At 43.0% G+C, this 16,886-nt stretch overlaps 1 protein-coding gene across 4 annotated transcripts in view; it reads left to right on the forward strand.

Moving 5' to 3' along the window:
• The first annotated feature begins 437 nt into the window (after window positions 1-437).
• The window catches only part of B4GALT4 (beta-1,4-galactosyltransferase 4), a 28,076-nt gene continuing 11,627 nt past the window's right edge, over window positions 438-16,886 (forward strand). Inside the window, exons 1-4 of one of the 4 annotated variants that reach the window (XM_071433307.1) lie at window positions 451-593; window positions 830-908; window positions 13,731-14,211; window positions 15,800-16,032. In XM_071433307.1, the coding sequence (XP_071289408.1) occupies window positions 13,944-14,211; window positions 15,800-16,032 (501 nt within the window). In that variant the 5' untranslated portion in view covers window positions 451-593; window positions 830-908; window positions 13,731-13,943. Of the gene's footprint in view, window positions 594-829; window positions 909-12,118; window positions 12,264-12,352; window positions 12,456-13,730; window positions 14,212-15,799; window positions 16,033-16,886 lie in introns of those variants that run through there. The other 3 variants (XM_071433306.1, XM_071433308.1, XM_071433309.1) reach the window with 3 other exon arrangements.

Below are 16,886 nucleotides of genomic sequence, written 5' to 3' on the forward strand. Positions count from 1 at the left end.
GAAAGGACCTTAAAGATTCGCTGGCTCCACCTCCTGCCACGGGCAGGGACATCTTCCATAGATACGTCTTGAGAGGAAGTGAGACTCGGCTGCTGAGGAGCACCAGCCATGCAAATGCTGTGATGCCCAAACTCTCGGAGCTCCCCCGCAGCTCCAAAAAACCCAAACCCCAGGCGGTTCAGCATTCCCGTAAATAGCAAGAGCTGGCAGAGTTCTGTCACCGCCACCAACGCCCCGGGCGTGCCAAGCCGCTGGCACCGTCCGAGCCGCGCTGACAGAGCCGTGCCTGCCGCGTTAGCTCGGGAAGCCCAAAGCAAACAAGCGGCTGCGGCCCGCCGGCCCGCTATTCCCGGGATGGCCCGGCAGCGGCAGCGGCAGCGGCAGCGGCGGGAGGGGCGCTGAGGGGAGCGCGGGAGGGGCGGCGCGGCGCCAGGGCGCCTGCGCGAGCGGGCGGGTGGGCGGCGAGCCGGGGGCCGCGGCGGGAGCGGGGCCGTGGCGCTGGGAGCGTGTCCCTGTCCCTGCGGCACCGGGAACCGTGCCGGGAGCGTGTCCGTGCCCCTGCGGCCCCGGGGGCACTGGGAGACGCGGGACCCGTAAGTACGAACTCCGTCTGCAGAGAGGGAGAGCGCGATGCGGGGCTGCCCGTCCTGAGGGCGAGCGGCAGAACCACGGGGGCGGGTGTGGAAATAGCGCTGGGGGATAACGAGTGCCCGGCCGGCGCTTGGTTTGGGGTCGTTGGCGAAAGGCGAAGGGTGTTGGTTTCATTGCACCTCCTCGGACTTGGAGCATCTGGTCCGTGGCCGAAACTGGGTCGTCTTGTGCCGCTCAGGACTTCCAGGGAGCCCGTGTGCGTGTGGGGAGCCCCTCATGGAGCATCACAGGCAGGACTTTAAGCGGTGATCGTGCAAGTAAGTCTACCGGGACATAATGTTCATCAGAACATAGCTTTACTGAAATAATTGGCAGTAGTTATATATTTAAAAATTACGTACTCGGTGGAAGTAGTTACTGTACTCGGGCTTGGGGATTGTAAGTTAGGAGGACGTCTGCAGTGCACTGGTTTTTGCATTCTAAGTACAGCTTTGGATGGTTTTGTGTTAAAGTAAATGTAGTACAGGATGTTATTTTCTCCATTTCACACATGGAGACCAGAGAACAGGCAAGTGATGCTCTTCACTAAACATTTTCTCACTGACAGGACATAAATGATTTCACTTGCTTCTCCTGATATTAATTTGGAAGAGCCAGAATAGTGATTAGTGGGCTTGAAAGGAGACTTGGACAAGTTCACAGAAACTGTCATTTGACAAAAATACTCCAGGTGATGATGGAAGCAACTACCTGAAAGGAGGTTGTAGCCAGGTGGGGGTTGGTCTCTTCTCCCAGGAAACCAGTGACAGGACACGAAGACACAGTCTTAAGCTGTGCCAGGGGAAGTTTAGGTTAGACATTATGAAGAAATCCTTCACAGAAAGAGTGATTGGGCATTGGAATGAGCTGCTGGGGAGATGGTGGAGTCACTGTCCCTGGAGGTGTTTAAAAACAGTCTGGATGTGGCACTTAGTGCCATGGTTCTGTTGATAAGGTGGTGCTAGGTCATAGATTGGACTTAATGATCTCAAACATCTTTCCCAACCTAGCTAATTCTGTGATTCTGTGAAATGTGTTTGCAGATGTTGAGGGGGAGCAGAAGTGGGGCTACTAGCATGAGTATTCAATAAGGTTTTAGTTCTGAATCATAATATAAATGCTTTTAAAGTAGAGCTCTGATAAGATTTGAAACCTTGCAGACTTTAAGACTTTCACAGCATTTTGGTAGTAACAGTCAAAAAGGAGAATATGTGTATTCAGTTGTTACTGACGCTTGCTTGTCTCAAAGAATTAACAATTAATATCTCTCATGGATTTAACATTTTTTCTACCCCTTTATTTAACAGCTGTGGAAGTTCCCAAGAGACAGCTGAGGCAGTTTACAAGACCGTTTTCAACAGAGAGGTTTAGAGGAAAGGAAGGTGAAAGTTTGATGTCTTTCAGATAGCTACTATTAAAAGAACCCAGAGAAATAAACTTTGTGATCAGTTTGCAGTCCTCAAATATTTACAGTTTTTTCAGTAAAGTTGGTAGCTATGTGAGATGCTCTTTCTCTAAATATTTTTTTTCTTTGCCAACTCATTGATGATTCTGTAGGTCTTCTGCTGTTAATTACAAACACTGATTAAATTTAGACTATGTAGAAGTGCACCTTTGGGGTTTTGTATTATTCTCTCTCACTGCTCAACTTGGATAATGTTTCATGAACCTTTCTTTAACAGTGTGAAGTATCACCTTTCATCCAAGATAATGTAACTGTGCCTGAGTTTTCTTGATAAACACTTCCTTTAGGTCTGATTGATCTTGCTTTGATTTATGTGGGTATTTCCTTGTCATTTTTGTAAAAGCTGTGTTTCATTTTCACAAATATGTTTCAGTTAGAAGTAAGACATTTGCTACTTCAGTTTTGGAAAGCTTGGGTTCTTGGTTTTTTCTTTGATTTGAGTTGGCATGTCCTTCTCTTTTAAATAATATGTAGGAGAAAAATAGAAATTGGAAGGTGCTTGATTGCTGGCTTTCTGTGATATGATCTTAAGTCTAAGTTAGCTTTATGAGTTTGGTGAACTTGTTTTTTGTTAGTTTGAAGGAGGTGTGCCTTGAGATTCTGTAGCCTGGGTGAATGACGCAAGAATTTGGTTAAAAACCCATTTTTTTTGGCAAATACATAGTTCAAAAGTCACCCAGCAGGTCTCTTGCTGAGATAGCTGGGGTTTTTGCCTCAGAGACTGGAAGTTTGGCCCTGAATACAAATGGGACCTTGCGAATATTGTAAAATGATGGGAGAATGCTTCCTTCACTTTTTTCTTTATGGGTTCCACATATTTAGGGTGTTTTATAAGTATTTTGTCTTCTGTTTGAAGTGCTTTGGCACGCCTACAAGTAACATGCCTTACAGCTACAACTGTGTCATCTTGGTGTCCCGAGAGCAACAGCTGAGTAAATATTTATTTATCAGGCAGGGAATTGTGGGATAAAGCTATCATGCATTATAATTCAGATAATCCCTTTAAACGGATACAGTGGTGATTGTAAATGTGTGCACTTACAAGTAATAGCAATGTATTTGGCTCTGATGTGGGTGAGGCAGCATCAGCACTAATCTTGTGCTTCCCCTCAATCTTCAGTCCTGTAGTTGATTTCTGAACTCTTGCATCTAATTTTGTTCATCAGTGAAATGGGAAGGGGTAAGACCTGCACAGTAGGTCCAAAAGGTTTAATAATAATCTGTCTCTCAGGAGTATATTTTTCAAATTACTTCTGCAAGCAATTGATTAAAATTTCTTGTTGCAATGTTGTGCTAGTTTTGAGATCCAAAATGTTGTTCTAGGCCACATCACTTCCAAGGGGTTTGAGTTAGAGCTCTTAAATTGCATGTTTGAAACTTTCCTACTGCATAAAAGTCCATCAGCAGATTGGTTGAAAACTGGCATAGGTGTAAATTGTGTTTTAACATGGAAGAAGTCCCTTACATTTAATAGCTTAACAAAGTCATGCTGTCTGTACAGATTTTAATGGATGTCTTTGCAGTAGGCCCTGAGAACTTACAATCCTTACTGGGATAAGAATGCAAAAATAACAAAAAAGTAAATCTGTTCATGCCTAAGGAAGCTTTAGCTGGAATGTCTTTGGTGCAGTTCTCGTGCTGAAACACCTTTATCAGAAACAAAAATGTTCTTCATGAGAAAAAAAAAACTTCCTAGTTATGCTTTCATAATACATGTTCAACTCTATTAATTGTCTTTTTTTTTTACAACTTTGTTCATAGATACACATAGACTGAAAATTATAAATGTATTAAGTAGCCACAGGTCTACGCTACTTCTGTACTGCTTTAGCTATCTGTGGTTGACACTTTCATTAAAAAAAATGTATTGTGAAGCTGAAAAAGGAATGTCTGTTATTGTAATATAATGGTTTTCTCAGATGTTATTTTACTGTGCAGGAGAGAGTTGAGTGAGGAATTTGATCAGGAATGTGTTGAAGTGTTTCAGTAAAGGCCTCTGACATCTGTCCTCTCTACTAACTGATGCCACTCCAGCAAGGCCACAGCTGCCAGACAAAGATAGGGTATTGCTGAGTTGAGTGGTGACCTGAGCATTCCATTACACATGAGGTTCCTGTGTTCACAGAGATCTGTGTGATCATGTGTTTTTTCAGGATATTCCACTCATCTTTGACGGGAAGGTGTTTTTAAAAAGTGCTGTATTCCTTAACTGTTTCTGTGGTAAGCATTAGGGAGCAATGGGCTGTGCCAGAACTCTTTGCTGCATCCCTCACTCCGTCGCTTTGGCTGGGCTCGGGCTGGCAGTGCCGTGTCTTACAGTGAGGTCAGTGGCTCAGCTGTACTTGTGTAACAAGAGGGGCCATTCATAAACGTGATTCTTGGCCTGGAGACGCTAGATTGCATTTCCTAGCTTAGCACCAGGGTTCACTGTGCCTCAGGAAAGTGAAAATTGTGCTGCAGGATTGGAGTAGCACCCACTCATTTCCTATGTCTGGGGAGAACTCTCTCACCTGAGGGTGCAGTAGTCAGTCTCATGTTGTAGCAGGAGGAGATGCCTTGAAAGGAGCTGCAGCCTGTGGCATCCTGGCCTGGATCAGCAACAGTGTGCCCTGCAGGATTAGGGTAGTGACTCTCCCCCTGTACTCGGCACTGGTGAGGCCACACCTTGAGTCCTGTGTCCACTTCTGGGCCCATCACTACAAAGAAGGACATTGAGGTGCTGAAACAAGTCTGGACAAGGGCAGCAGAAGTGGTGAAGGGTCTGGAGCAAAAGTCCTGTGAGGAGCAGCTGAGGGAGCTGGGGTTGTTTAGCCAGGAGAAAAGAAGACTCAGGAGAGACCTGACCTCTCCTTAGAACTGCCTGAAAGGGTCGGTCTCTTCTCCCAAGTAATAACCAACAGGACAAGAGGAAATAGCCTGAAGCTGCACCAGGGGAGGCTCAGATTGGATATTGGGAAACATTTCTTTATGGAAAGGATTGTCAAGCCCTGGAGCAGGCTGCTCTTTGAAGTGGTTGAGTCACTGTTTCTGGAAGTATTCCCAATTCTTGTAGATGTGGTGCTTAGGGACATGGTTTAGCGGTGGGCTTGGCAGTGCTGGGTCAGCAGGTGGACTCGATGATCATGGAGTTTTTCCCACCCTAGATGATTCTATAATTCTGTGACCTGTATTCCTTGTCCCCCTGCACTGTTGTGGGTTGAGAAGTGGATAAGTTGGGAATGAATGATTGAAGTTGAGCCTGCGAAGAAGGAAGTGGAGGGGAAGTGTACTTTTTGCCTTTCACCATCCTACTCAATTTTTAATTGACAACAAATTAATTTTCCCCAGGTTGAGTCTACCTTGTCAGTTGGTAAGTGACCTCTGAGTCTTTACCTCCCCCTCTGCTGTTCCAGTGTGGTAAAATGAGAGTCTAGCAGGCAGAAAATCACGAACACAGGTTCAAAGGACAATGGATTTCATATATACCAGTGCTTAGGGACTGCTGCATTTGTCTAATGCATTCCCAGTGGAGACAGTTGCTCAGCTTATTGATCATAAACCAGAGCAGGCTGGAACATGGGAATAGCACTCCTTGTTCAGGATAATGTTGAGTTGAAGAACAATGGTGTCCCTGTTAGGGATACGCAAGATAATGGGACACTCCTATTTTCTTATCTGTCCTGCATGTCAGAGTTAAAAATGTATGGAAAGTTCTTTCTCAGTGCTTTTTTGCTGTGATGTTCTCTTTTTATGTACTGGATTTATTGTATTTATCTGCCAAGCCTTTCCTCATTTACATTGTTGCCATCACTTCTTCTGTGATGCCCACACTCACTCCTGGAGGCAGTAAGTTGTGCAAGCTAAAATATCCAGGCTATTGCCCTGGTTTCAGCAGGGATAGGGTTAATTTTCTGCCTAGTAGCTGGTACAGTGGTGTGCTTTTTATTTAGTATGAGAATTGAGTTGATAACACAGGAATGTTTTGGTTGTTGCTGACTAGTGTTTTCCCCAAGTCATGGACTTCTTCGTTTCCCATGTTCTGCCAGTGAAAATGCTGGAGTGGCACAAGAATTTGTGAGGGCACAGCTGACCCAAAATGGCCAAAGGAATATTCCATACCGGAGGACATTGTGCTCAGTGTATCACCTGAGGGGTGGGCTGGTCAGGGACAGCTCTCAGGGTCTGGCTGGGCATTGGTGAGCAACTGCGTAATGTCTGTTGTATATTCTAATTATCATTATTGCCACAGTTATTCTAATTATTATTTTCTTCCTTTTATGTCCTATTAAACAGTTTTTATCTTAGCCTGTGAGTTTTCTCATTTCTACTTTTCTGATTCTCTCCCCCTTCGCACTGTTGGTGGTTAAGGGAGTGGCTGTGTGGTGTTGAGTTGCGAGCTGGGGTTAAACCACAGCAGTTATTTCCTGGTGTGTTAGGTATTCTTTTATCTTTTTTTTTTTTGGTTTGTAATTCAGGGAGTTGGAGCTGTCAGTACCTTTGTTCTTTTATATTGAGTATCAAGCAATTATCAAGGAATAAAGGGTGTGGAGTCAGCACATCTGTGTATCTCTGTTTTCTTGACAGGACTGGAGTATTTAGCTGGCAGTGGCTGTTACTGTAATCAGGCCCCACAAGTGCACCTTGGTCTGTTTCTTTTTAACTCATACATTTCCTCTTTAAAATTGCCTGGTTCCAGGCAGTTTATAGAATGTTACCTGTCATTGCCTGGAAATATCTGTTATCATTCTCCTAAAATAACGATTCCCAGTCAACTGAAAGCTGAACTACTGTGTTTCTGCTGGTTGTCATATCAGGTTTTCTGACATTTTTCAGTGGGAAGTGTAGACAAAGGATTACAGAAAGTTGCTAGAAATTCTGCTTGCTTCCTAATTCAGCTAGCTCTATGTTTTCATGAGAGCTTGTGCTAGTGCAGAGAAATTCTAGTTTGGGGACTGGACCAGAGAGAAAGATGAGATGGTGACAGTTGAGACCCATACTGGTGTGGCTTTGTGACTGACCAGTTAAAACATGCGGTAGTGCTAAAGGTTCTTTCTGCACTACTGAGTGTCTGAAATGAGGAAGCTTTCCCCTGAAATTCTTGTGCAGTCCTGAAAATAGATAAGACCTTTGTGGCACAGAGGAGGTGCCACTGACTGGGGAAGCCTTGAAATACCTTCCTGCTTGGAATGCATGCATTGCCCAAAGAGTTCAAGCGGGTTTGAGTTACAAGAAACTTAACACTTGTCATGAGGATGTGCCTACACTTTCTCTCCCATCCTTTTCTGCAATCCACCTTACCTATGTCTACTCAGGTCCTTGTAGTGCTGCATCCCTGGTAGTTTAGGGAGCTCCAGATGGGTGAGATGACAAAGTGACACCTCTGTTTTGATCCAGCTGATTCTGTGGGGTTGCTAGAGGAATTTTACAGCTCAGAGAGGTAGAAAAGCACCAGGGAGGGACAACCTGATAATAGGAAGTTGCTTTTCATGATGAAGGGTCAGTGAGCCAGGCTGTTTGCATGAAGTAGATGCTTGTATAAAGTAGAGACTGTCATCAATGGGTCTGTCTAGGCGATAACAAGAGAGGAGTGTAGTGGGAGCACTGGGACTTCTCCACAGATATGGACAAGAGAGTGGGCAGCTTGCTGTGTGTAAGAAGAATGACATCTCTAATGTTTAAAATCTCCAAATGGAAAAGATGCCAAAAGGGCACTGGTAGATTGTGGTTTGCTTTTAGGAGCAAAGGCTTGAGCCTTTGTTTCTAATGGAAGGGTTTGTTGTGGGACTTATTTCTGAGCAATATTGCTTCTGTCCTGGTGTGCCTGAGTGCCTGTGTGCTGGTTCTGCTGTGCTAGCAGGAAAGGAGGGAGGCTGGCTGCCATCCCGGGCTCGTTCATGAGCTGAGGGAGGAGCATGTGGGACAGCACCACGGATCCTCTTTGGCCTGAGGAAAAGTGGGATGTATTGGTTCTTTTTTTTTTTTTTTTTCCCTTTATTTTTTTTTTTCCCATCCTGTGATATTGAGCTGATTGTTTCCTGCAGCCTGTGAGAGATAACACAGGTCTCTTTATGGTGTGGGGTTTCCTGGATAAAAAGTATCTGCTGCTTGTGAAGTGCTCTCCGTAGTTCTTGAAGTGAGTGTTCGACGGGAAGGAGCGATGGGGCAGCAGCAGTGAGTGGTTTAATGTGCTTTCTTTATTTGGCTTGAAATTCTGAGAAGTGGAAAGAGAATTTGTTTGAGGATTGGATTTATCTTTTTTGTTTGTTTTTCTTTTGAAAAACAAACCATTTCTCAGTGCAGTTGGTGGGTTTTAAATAGGAAGAGGTAATAGGATTATGAAAGTGTTGCGTAAAAGAGGTGTTAAAAGCTATTGGCTTAACGGCCCTAATAAGAAACTAATCTGTTGAAAAGAAGGAAATGCCTGTGAAAGGAGCAGGTATAGACTCTTGTAAAACTTGAGGACTTGAACTATCCTGCATAGAAAAGCTGATGCTGTGCAGTGATCTTTCTACCTTGCCAGTTGTCAGGAATTTTAATTCCTTCTTGGTGGATATCGTGAAGAAGACTGCTACACTTCCTGATGTACCCGGAGCTAACCCGTTGCTGCTTTTGATTCTGGCCTAGATAAAATAACAAATAATTGTCTGTTTAGTACCGAGCTGATTAAATGCAGTCCCAGGGAATTCTTTCATGCTTCATTTCCTGCTTGAACTTATTACAGTTTTTAGAGTTAGGTTGAAGTGAATGCTCGTTGCCGCTGAACCTGTTCTGCTGCCTTTGGAATTTCTGCGTGAGCTTGAGGAGCTTGCAGGGGCTTCTAGAAAATCCTCCGTGGGAAATCTGTCCTTACTCAACCATGTGAAACAGGTAGTCAAAGTTGGTTTGTGTAAATTAAAAATTAATTTTTCTTTCGTCAGATGAAAATATCTTTCACCCCTACAGGGTGAATAGTTTTAAATGTGAACATATGAAAAGTAAAATTTAGGCACCATGTTCTCACTGATTGTTTATACTGTTAAGCATAACTTTTTTTGAATAAGTAATCTAGGCTTTAGCATAATCATCATAATGACAGTTTTAATCTAAAAATGTATCAGTGAAAAATCACGGTTTGGACCATAATGAGTTTTTATCAACTCCAGTTACTTACCAAATTTTGTTCACAAGGTTACTTTCCTTCACTTACATCTAGATCAGGGCTATCAGTTCTCAGTCTTCTGGCTGATACTGACTTTGTCTAGGAATTCTGCATTGATGAAAAAGAACATCCTTTAGTCCAGTATTCCTGGGCACTTCTGAGCTTGGTAGTGCTACTGGCTTCAATCAGGAGGCAAATGCACAGGCTGACCCTGCAGCCCTTACATGGGGAACCAGCTTGTACATGTGTTGCTTGCTCATTCTGTGCTTGCACAGTGTGTCGGAATCCAATGCATGCATGTTTCTGGGAAAACCCTGGATGAGTATGGATGGGTTCTGATCATCCTAGTTTGCTTCAGAAGTCTTGTCCATGCTGGAATCTTGCTTACTATTTTGGACGACCTGGATGGAAAAGGGCAAGTTAGGGCTTCATATTTGTGCCATCACGCTCAAGGATGAGAACTGAACGCCCCTGTTCCTGGAGGAGTCATACAGCTCTGTGTCCTGGATGGGTTCCTGCAGATAAATATCTTATGAGCAGTGCCAGGAACCATCCAACAAGGAAGCAGGGTTTGGACTGTGATTCAAAACACAATGCAGCCTATAGAACTTGGGTTGTGAGACAAGCTGCAGAGCACAGGGACAGTTGTTGGTACAGATATGGTTTTGGGGAGGGCAAAACATGCACTATTTTTGTGCCTCAACATGATCAGGGAGCTATTAAGAATTGTGTTACAGCATCTATCTAGATACGAGTATATCTGCATGTAGATGGAGACCTTTCACCTTTTCCATCAATTTTAGAATTCTGACTTATGCCATATTTGCATAACTGTGGCTTTGTTCTGTTTAATTTTTTTCTATTATGCATTTTGAAATGGGTACTGTGGTGGTTTTGACCTTGTGGTCTGAAGGGCCGTTCCCTTCTAGCCAGCTGTAACTTTCTAAACTAGGTTTGATTGTGCTTCACTGAGATTTTTTTTTGACAAAAAAGTTGCACTTTGTTTCCTATGGAAGTTTCTTTGGTCTGTTTTATGAAGGTCACACACAACTAGAGTCAGGTTTCAGAGCTATGAGAAGAGTTTAGTTGCACCACAAGTGTTCTCCCACCCATGTTTAAGGGTTGGTCACCCTGAATTATGAAGTGCAGGAGAAAAAAGAACCATGTTTCCAGCTTCTGAGATACTATTGTTTCTAGCAAGATTTGTTCAGTATTGAATTTTTGTTTGCACATGGTATAATGTATGACTAGGTGGCCTTTTCTCACCACCACCCCCAACCAATGTATCAGCCATAATCCAGGGATATCAAAGATAAAAAGATGTGCTTCATTAACTACATACGGAACAAAAGGAAGATGGGAAATTGATCAGTGGGATGGGGGACTTGGTTGTTCAGGATGTGGAAAGGATTTAGCTACTGAATATCCCTCCTGCCACAGTTGTTACTGAGTTGTTACTGTCAAGACTATTAAGGCTGGAGTAGGTTTTGCATAACTATTTTAATCAGTATTTGATTAAGACTATTCCATTAATAATTATTTTATGTTATGTATTATAGCTCTGGCTTTTATACTACTTCTCCAAGTATGGCTTTTTAGCAGCAGGTCCTGAGCCTAACTTTTTCTTTAACAAGGTCCAAGCTCTGGTCTTCTTGACTCTGGGTTAGCTGCCTGACTTGGCAACCAAGGTACTTTAGGCTTGCTGGTGAAAAATGACTTTAACTGAAGAGTCCTTAGTGTGAAATGGTAACACAACACCCTCCAGAGGTGCAATGGCCAAGGGTGTTTTTTTTTTTTTGTTTCTCTGACAGGCAGGTTCTTATTGAAGCTTAACTTCTTGCTTATCCTTTTATCCTCAGTTATTGTCCTCTTAAGTTCCCAAGTTCTCAGTCTTTGGCAGGAGTCATAAAAGTGACAGCTCTTCATTTCTTCATTCATAAGGGTACAGTTCTTTCCTTCTCTGTTGATAGAATCAAGTTTGCCTTTCTGTGCACATCCTGTTCTCATGTTTCAGGGGAAAACAGCCAGGCAAACAACCTTTTAACCTCTGAAGTAAGAATATTAGGTAGATTGGTGTGTCAATTGATTAATCTGTGTTTTTCCATTTAAAATACCAAAATACCTTTGTGTGTCTGCATTTTGAAATACATGCTGTATTCTCTGTAGATAACACCAAAAAATCAAACTGTAGGTTTCTGAAACGTGAATTATTGCCCCTCTGCATGAGAGTTGTGATGAGCTGAAGGTGACTCATGGTTGTTATCGTGTGTGCATCTTTATGCTGCCCTGCTCAAGTGTATTTTAAGCAGGAGCATCATTCTGTTGCTGCCATAGAAGCCAGTGGAGATGTGAGTTTAGTTATTATGGGAAATTATTCACACTGACAGTAGAATAGTGTGAAGATTTGTCAGAGACAAGTAACGTGAACTTTTAGTAGCAACTACTTATAGAATCTTGCAAAGCTGGCAAAGGGAATTCATATGTGTGAGATTTGGAATAGGAGTGGAGGAGAGTAGAAATAAGGTTGGTGCAGTAAGTTCATAGTTTATGTCAATAATTTTAACATCGTAGTACCTTAGCAATTTTACACCTGCATGCTTTTCCTGATATTTTAACAAAAACAACAAAATATTTCAGAAGCTACTTCTTCTGATTAATACTGGCTGCCTCCTGTTTTTTCTTTATGTGTTTTCCCACAGATAGTTAATTTTAAACTTTATTTATGAACAAAATAATTTCTTATGGGGGACAGCCCATTTGCACTAATCTGAGTACCAGTGGTGAGCAACTGTTTTAACTCTTTTTAAAGATTGTAGTCCATTTCTGGGAAAGTGGGAAGCTGTGAATATAATAAATAACTTTTGATAGTTGTTCACTGCATGTAAAGTTCAGTTTTTTAACTTTCATGTTGTCCTTTTCAGCCCAAATTAATCTGGGGTGCACTTGGATTGGGTGATGGAGAAGGAAATTCTCTCCTTGTGAGACCTTTGGTTTATTTTGGAGGAAACGACACCCTTTAGGGGAAGTGCTTCACCTGATGAATACTGTATAGTAGCTGAAAGGCAGCAATTTAGATTATTCCATAGAAACTTGTAGGTAGAGTTTAGATAAGCAAAATTCTAAGGTCTTTGATTTATTAATTACAGGCTATTATTACCCATGAGGTCCACACTGCTCTCAGATGATTCACAGAGCTTATCACTGATTTCCACTGATTTCCTGATTGTCTGCAACAATTTCAGGGTATAAACTGGTGGGGAAGGGTGGACATTTTGTCTTTTATTGGAGTCCCTGTACTTACAGCTTTGCTATGTGTTGCATGTGAATGGGGAGAGCAGGTTGGCTATTCCATGAAGTGCCTGCCAAGAGGGACAGCAGCTGGTAATTCCCAGTGAACCCTAAAAGCTTGGGAGTTCATCTTGGTAGTGCTGGGTCAGGCTCCCATATACATTCCCACTGGTCAGCAAAACTCTCCAGAAGACACCAGGCCTAAACTAGTGGAAATGTGGAGTTACTGTACTCCTTGTGCCTGTGATATCTCTCCAGGGTCTCATGTACTTTAGAGGCTGGTCTAAAGTAACCTTTTCCATGTTTTTATGTTTCTTCTCTTTGATCTAGCCTGTTTCATGTGCATTGTCTTTAATCACTGCCTTTGCTTCACTTAGCCTCAGTCCTTGTTCTTCTCAGAGGCTGCAGTTTTCTTGTGTGTTTTCTATATCAGAGCTCTCTTTCATTAAAATTTCATTCTTTCTTTGCTATGAAATGATAATAACTGCCAAAAGAAGTAGAGTGGTAACTATAGTACGATGGTAGTGAAAGGCTGTAAGAAAATGGAGCCCTTGAAAGAGGGCAGGAGGGGGAATAAAGGATTGGCTCCTCACAGACATAACACCTTTGAAAAACTGAACCTTTCCCTTAAAAAGCAGGAAGATTTTCCTCCTTCAAGTGTGTGAGAGGAGGAATACTGGACAAAGATCCAAAAGGTGGTACTGACAGGCAGCAGATAAAGAACAATGATTTCTGATACCAGTCAGTGTTGTTTCACACTGCATTGTGCAGAGCAACGTAAAATCAATAATACTGTCTTTCAGAAGAAAACAGTTTATTCTGCAGAGATTCATGTGGTTTTCATTTTGGATGGGCTTTACTCATAGCCAGCAGAATCTCTTGCTTTGCAGCTGTTGTTAATTTTGGTAGGAACAGAAGTAATAAAACCTGTGTATTGCCAGGCACTGTACACAGACATAACATGGGATAATGGTTGCACTTTCTGATCTGAAAAAAAAAAAGAAAGATTGAGAGAGAAGAACAAAACAGGAAAATGATTTGCATAAAATCATGCAGTTGGTTTATGGCTGAACTAAGACCAAAGATCATGGTCTTGGTTTCTGACCAGTTGTTCTTACTTGCTGTTCCTTTTGTGTATTGTCATAACCTGTTTTCATGGAATCTGTGAGGGTGTAGCAGAGGTGGTAGAAACTAATTTTCTCCTTCCTTTTTTCTTTTTTTGTGGTCCAGGTTAAAGTCATATTTTGTGACATTTGAAGAGCAAACAATACTATGACTCCATGAATTTCAAAACTGCAGGAAGTGTGGCAGCCCTCCCTACCTCCAGCTTTACTTCCCTACTGTGACGTTCTTACTGGGAGCTGTGGTTTCATCCCTGCTGGATATGCAGTGACCTGCCTCGGCATCAGAGGAGAGGTAGCTGTTTGTGGATCAGGGAAAGCCATGGCCTTGGGCTGGAATGTTTTTAACCTCTTCTATAAGTTCAAAGTGTTGGTGCTTGTCACTTTATTTGTGATGGTGCTATGGACCACGTTCAGTTACTTAGTGGACACCAGACAGGAAATTCCTAAAGCTAAGAGCATGGTGGAATTTTTCTGGAAGGTAACTAGCCTGGAGCACAGTCAAAAGGAAGAGAAGATTGAATCCACTGCAGATGTTCCCATGATGGAGTCATTTCAGGTTCCCTGCCCAGCTCTGTCTCCATACCTGCGTAAGTGATGGTGTTTTCCTCTCCTCTCTGACAAGTTAATCCACTGTAGTGCTGCTGACTTCCCAGCCATATTCCAGTTGGATTCCTTTTCTGTGAAACCAATATAGCCAGTTGCAGGAAGCACTGCTGGGTGAGGGAGTGTCTTGTGGCACCCAGTGCCTGTGCTGGGTCTGGCTGGGAGAGCAGCTGGCGCTGGGCTCTGCATTTGTTGATAAAACAGCTTTGGTGACACACCAGTAACTTGCTGACTCTGAACAGCGTTTGCACTCTGGTGAGGCTTTGTCTCTGTCAGTCCTGGCCCCCTAAAATCCAGTGGGATGGGCACGAGGCTGGGAGTGGACACAGCCCGGACTGCTGACCCCAGCTGACTGCAGGGGTATTCCATACCCTGTGACTGTGCCATTCATCATGCTCAGCAGTAAAAGCTTGGGGAAAGGAGGAAGGAGGGATATTCATGATGGCAGCATTTGTCTTCCCAACAGCTGCTGTATGTGCTTAAGCCCTTCCCTGGATGTGGCCAATGCTGCCTGCCAATGGGGATTAACAAAGGAATTTTTCTTTTTCCCTTGCTTATGTGTGCATCTTTCTCATGAAAAAAAAAAATTCTTTTTAAAAAATTAAATTATTTTTGTCTTGACCACAAGTGTTTTCATCTTTCCTCAGTTTTTTGCCTTTTTATTATTAAATATACTTTTGTGCCTCTGCATTAATAATTGAAGGACTTCACAACTCTGTTAGAGTTGGTGCTAATTATGATGAAGGCTCAAATGGGTGATTGTTTTCCTGGTTTGGGCATTTTTATTATTCTACTTTTTTCTTGGCTTGGTACTGCCAGCAGCACCAGGCTCCTGCTTTGCATCATTATCATGTCATTATCTTCATTATCAGTATCATGTCATTATCTTCTTTCTCTTCCTTATTGTGAAACTGATTAGGGATTTGTTTGGGAAGCTAGACTCTTCCTTCTTCCCTCATGTAGTACAAAAATCTTTGTCTCCCTGCACGCCCTGACCCCAAGACACATTTGATTAAGCAAATGCAGCAATGACTGTAGCCATCACAGTTGCCTGTATCATACTTTTTCATGGGCTTGCTGAGTTCAGAGGAACTGGAATTATAGCTCAGTGCAAGAGAAGGGATAAAAATTTCATTTGGCTACAGAAAGCCTTGGTATATTTTATCTTATTAATTTATAGCCTTAAGCCTGTTGTGCTTTCTTTTGTGCTTTAGGTACCGATGACTTCTTACAGTCACAGTCCTGTGTCTCTTTCCACTTTCTTCTCCTTTGCTTTGCCCTGGCAGTCATTCCTGGCCAATCCTTCTGCAGTAGCTTAGATCTTCTCTTGGGTTTTTAAAAAATATTTTTATTTTATTGCTACTACTTCACAGTCAGTTTAAGCAACTCACATGCTTGACATCCTCTCCTTCCACTGCCTGCATAGAATCCTTGTAGTGCTACTGTTCTCTTGGAAGAGCAGGGAAGCCAGTTGGGGCTTGAAACTGGGTTTCTTACACAGTGCCTCAAAACCTGACTGGGCCAGCCACAACCTGAAATGACTCAGGAAAGGTTCTTGTGCTTCTCTTACAGGAGGTGCCAGCAAACTCTCCTTCAAACCATCTGTTACACTGGAAGAGGTGCAAAAGGAGAACCCTCAGGTAGCCAGGGGCCGGTACCACCCTGTGGAGTGCTCAGCCCTGCAGCACGTGGCCATCCTTATCCCACACCGCAACAGGGAGAAGCATCTGCTGTACCTCCTGCAGCACCTGCACCCCTTCCTGCAAAGGCAGCAGCTGGATTATGGCATCTATGTCATCCACCAGGTGAGGCAGCCGTGCAGAGCTGGTTGGGTGAGGGTGATGGCTGTGCCCTGCAGCCTGAGGAGAGGCTTCTGCTGCCTCTGCTGTCTGACATCAGTCCTCCAAGCCTGCTTCCAACAATTCTGCTTGCTGAGGGATGCAACACTGCCTGCAGCCACTGCTGGTGGCATTCCTGGATGTCAGGGCTGGGGAGTATTGGCAGTGTCTTTAACTGGTGTTAATTTCTCAGTCTGAGTAACTTGGTGTTTCTGAGTTAATATGCAGGGTAAACATCTTTTGCACTGCTAATGCAACTGACTTCTCTTACAGTATCCACTCATGTAACTAGGCTGGCCTGTCTGTCTTCACATTTGGAGTCGTTTGGATAGAAGGTCCCAGTTTGTCTGTAGCCCTTCTCTCCCATCTCTTGTGCTTAGTAAGTTGTGTGTACTGTGTGGTTTTACTTTTGCTTTCTCAAACTAAACACGACAGCTGCTGCTTGTAGCTGCTTTGTTTGCCCAGCAAGTGTGGTGGGAAGTAGTTGTCATGGAAGAGCACTTGGTTCCTGAAAGATTTATTAATTTCTTTATTTGCATTTTTTCTAGCAAGGCTGTTTCAGTGGCTAAAATTAAGCAGACCTGTGCCACATTGTCTTTCATCAAGGTGCTTATGTTCTAATTGCATGTGCTAAAAGCATTATAAATTTCTCTTTTGTAATATGTTGTCTTTTTCTTGATCTTCTGTTATGTTTGCTTTCTTTTACTGTTGTTTACTTATATGTTCTGCTTTGGCTCCAAAAAGTCATTTGAGACAGTTGAAGAAAAAGGTGATGATAAATTAATACAGTTTCTCTTCCCTCCTGATTAAGGAGCCTGGAG

The sequence above is a fragment of the Agelaius tricolor genome, unplaced genomic scaffold, assembly GCF_023055355.1.
Source record: "Agelaius tricolor isolate 1412-34295 unplaced genomic scaffold, bAgeTri1.0.p SCAF_9, whole genome shotgun sequence".
In the NCBI taxonomy this organism is placed as follows: Eukaryota; Metazoa; Chordata; class Aves; order Passeriformes; family Icteridae; genus Agelaius; species Agelaius tricolor.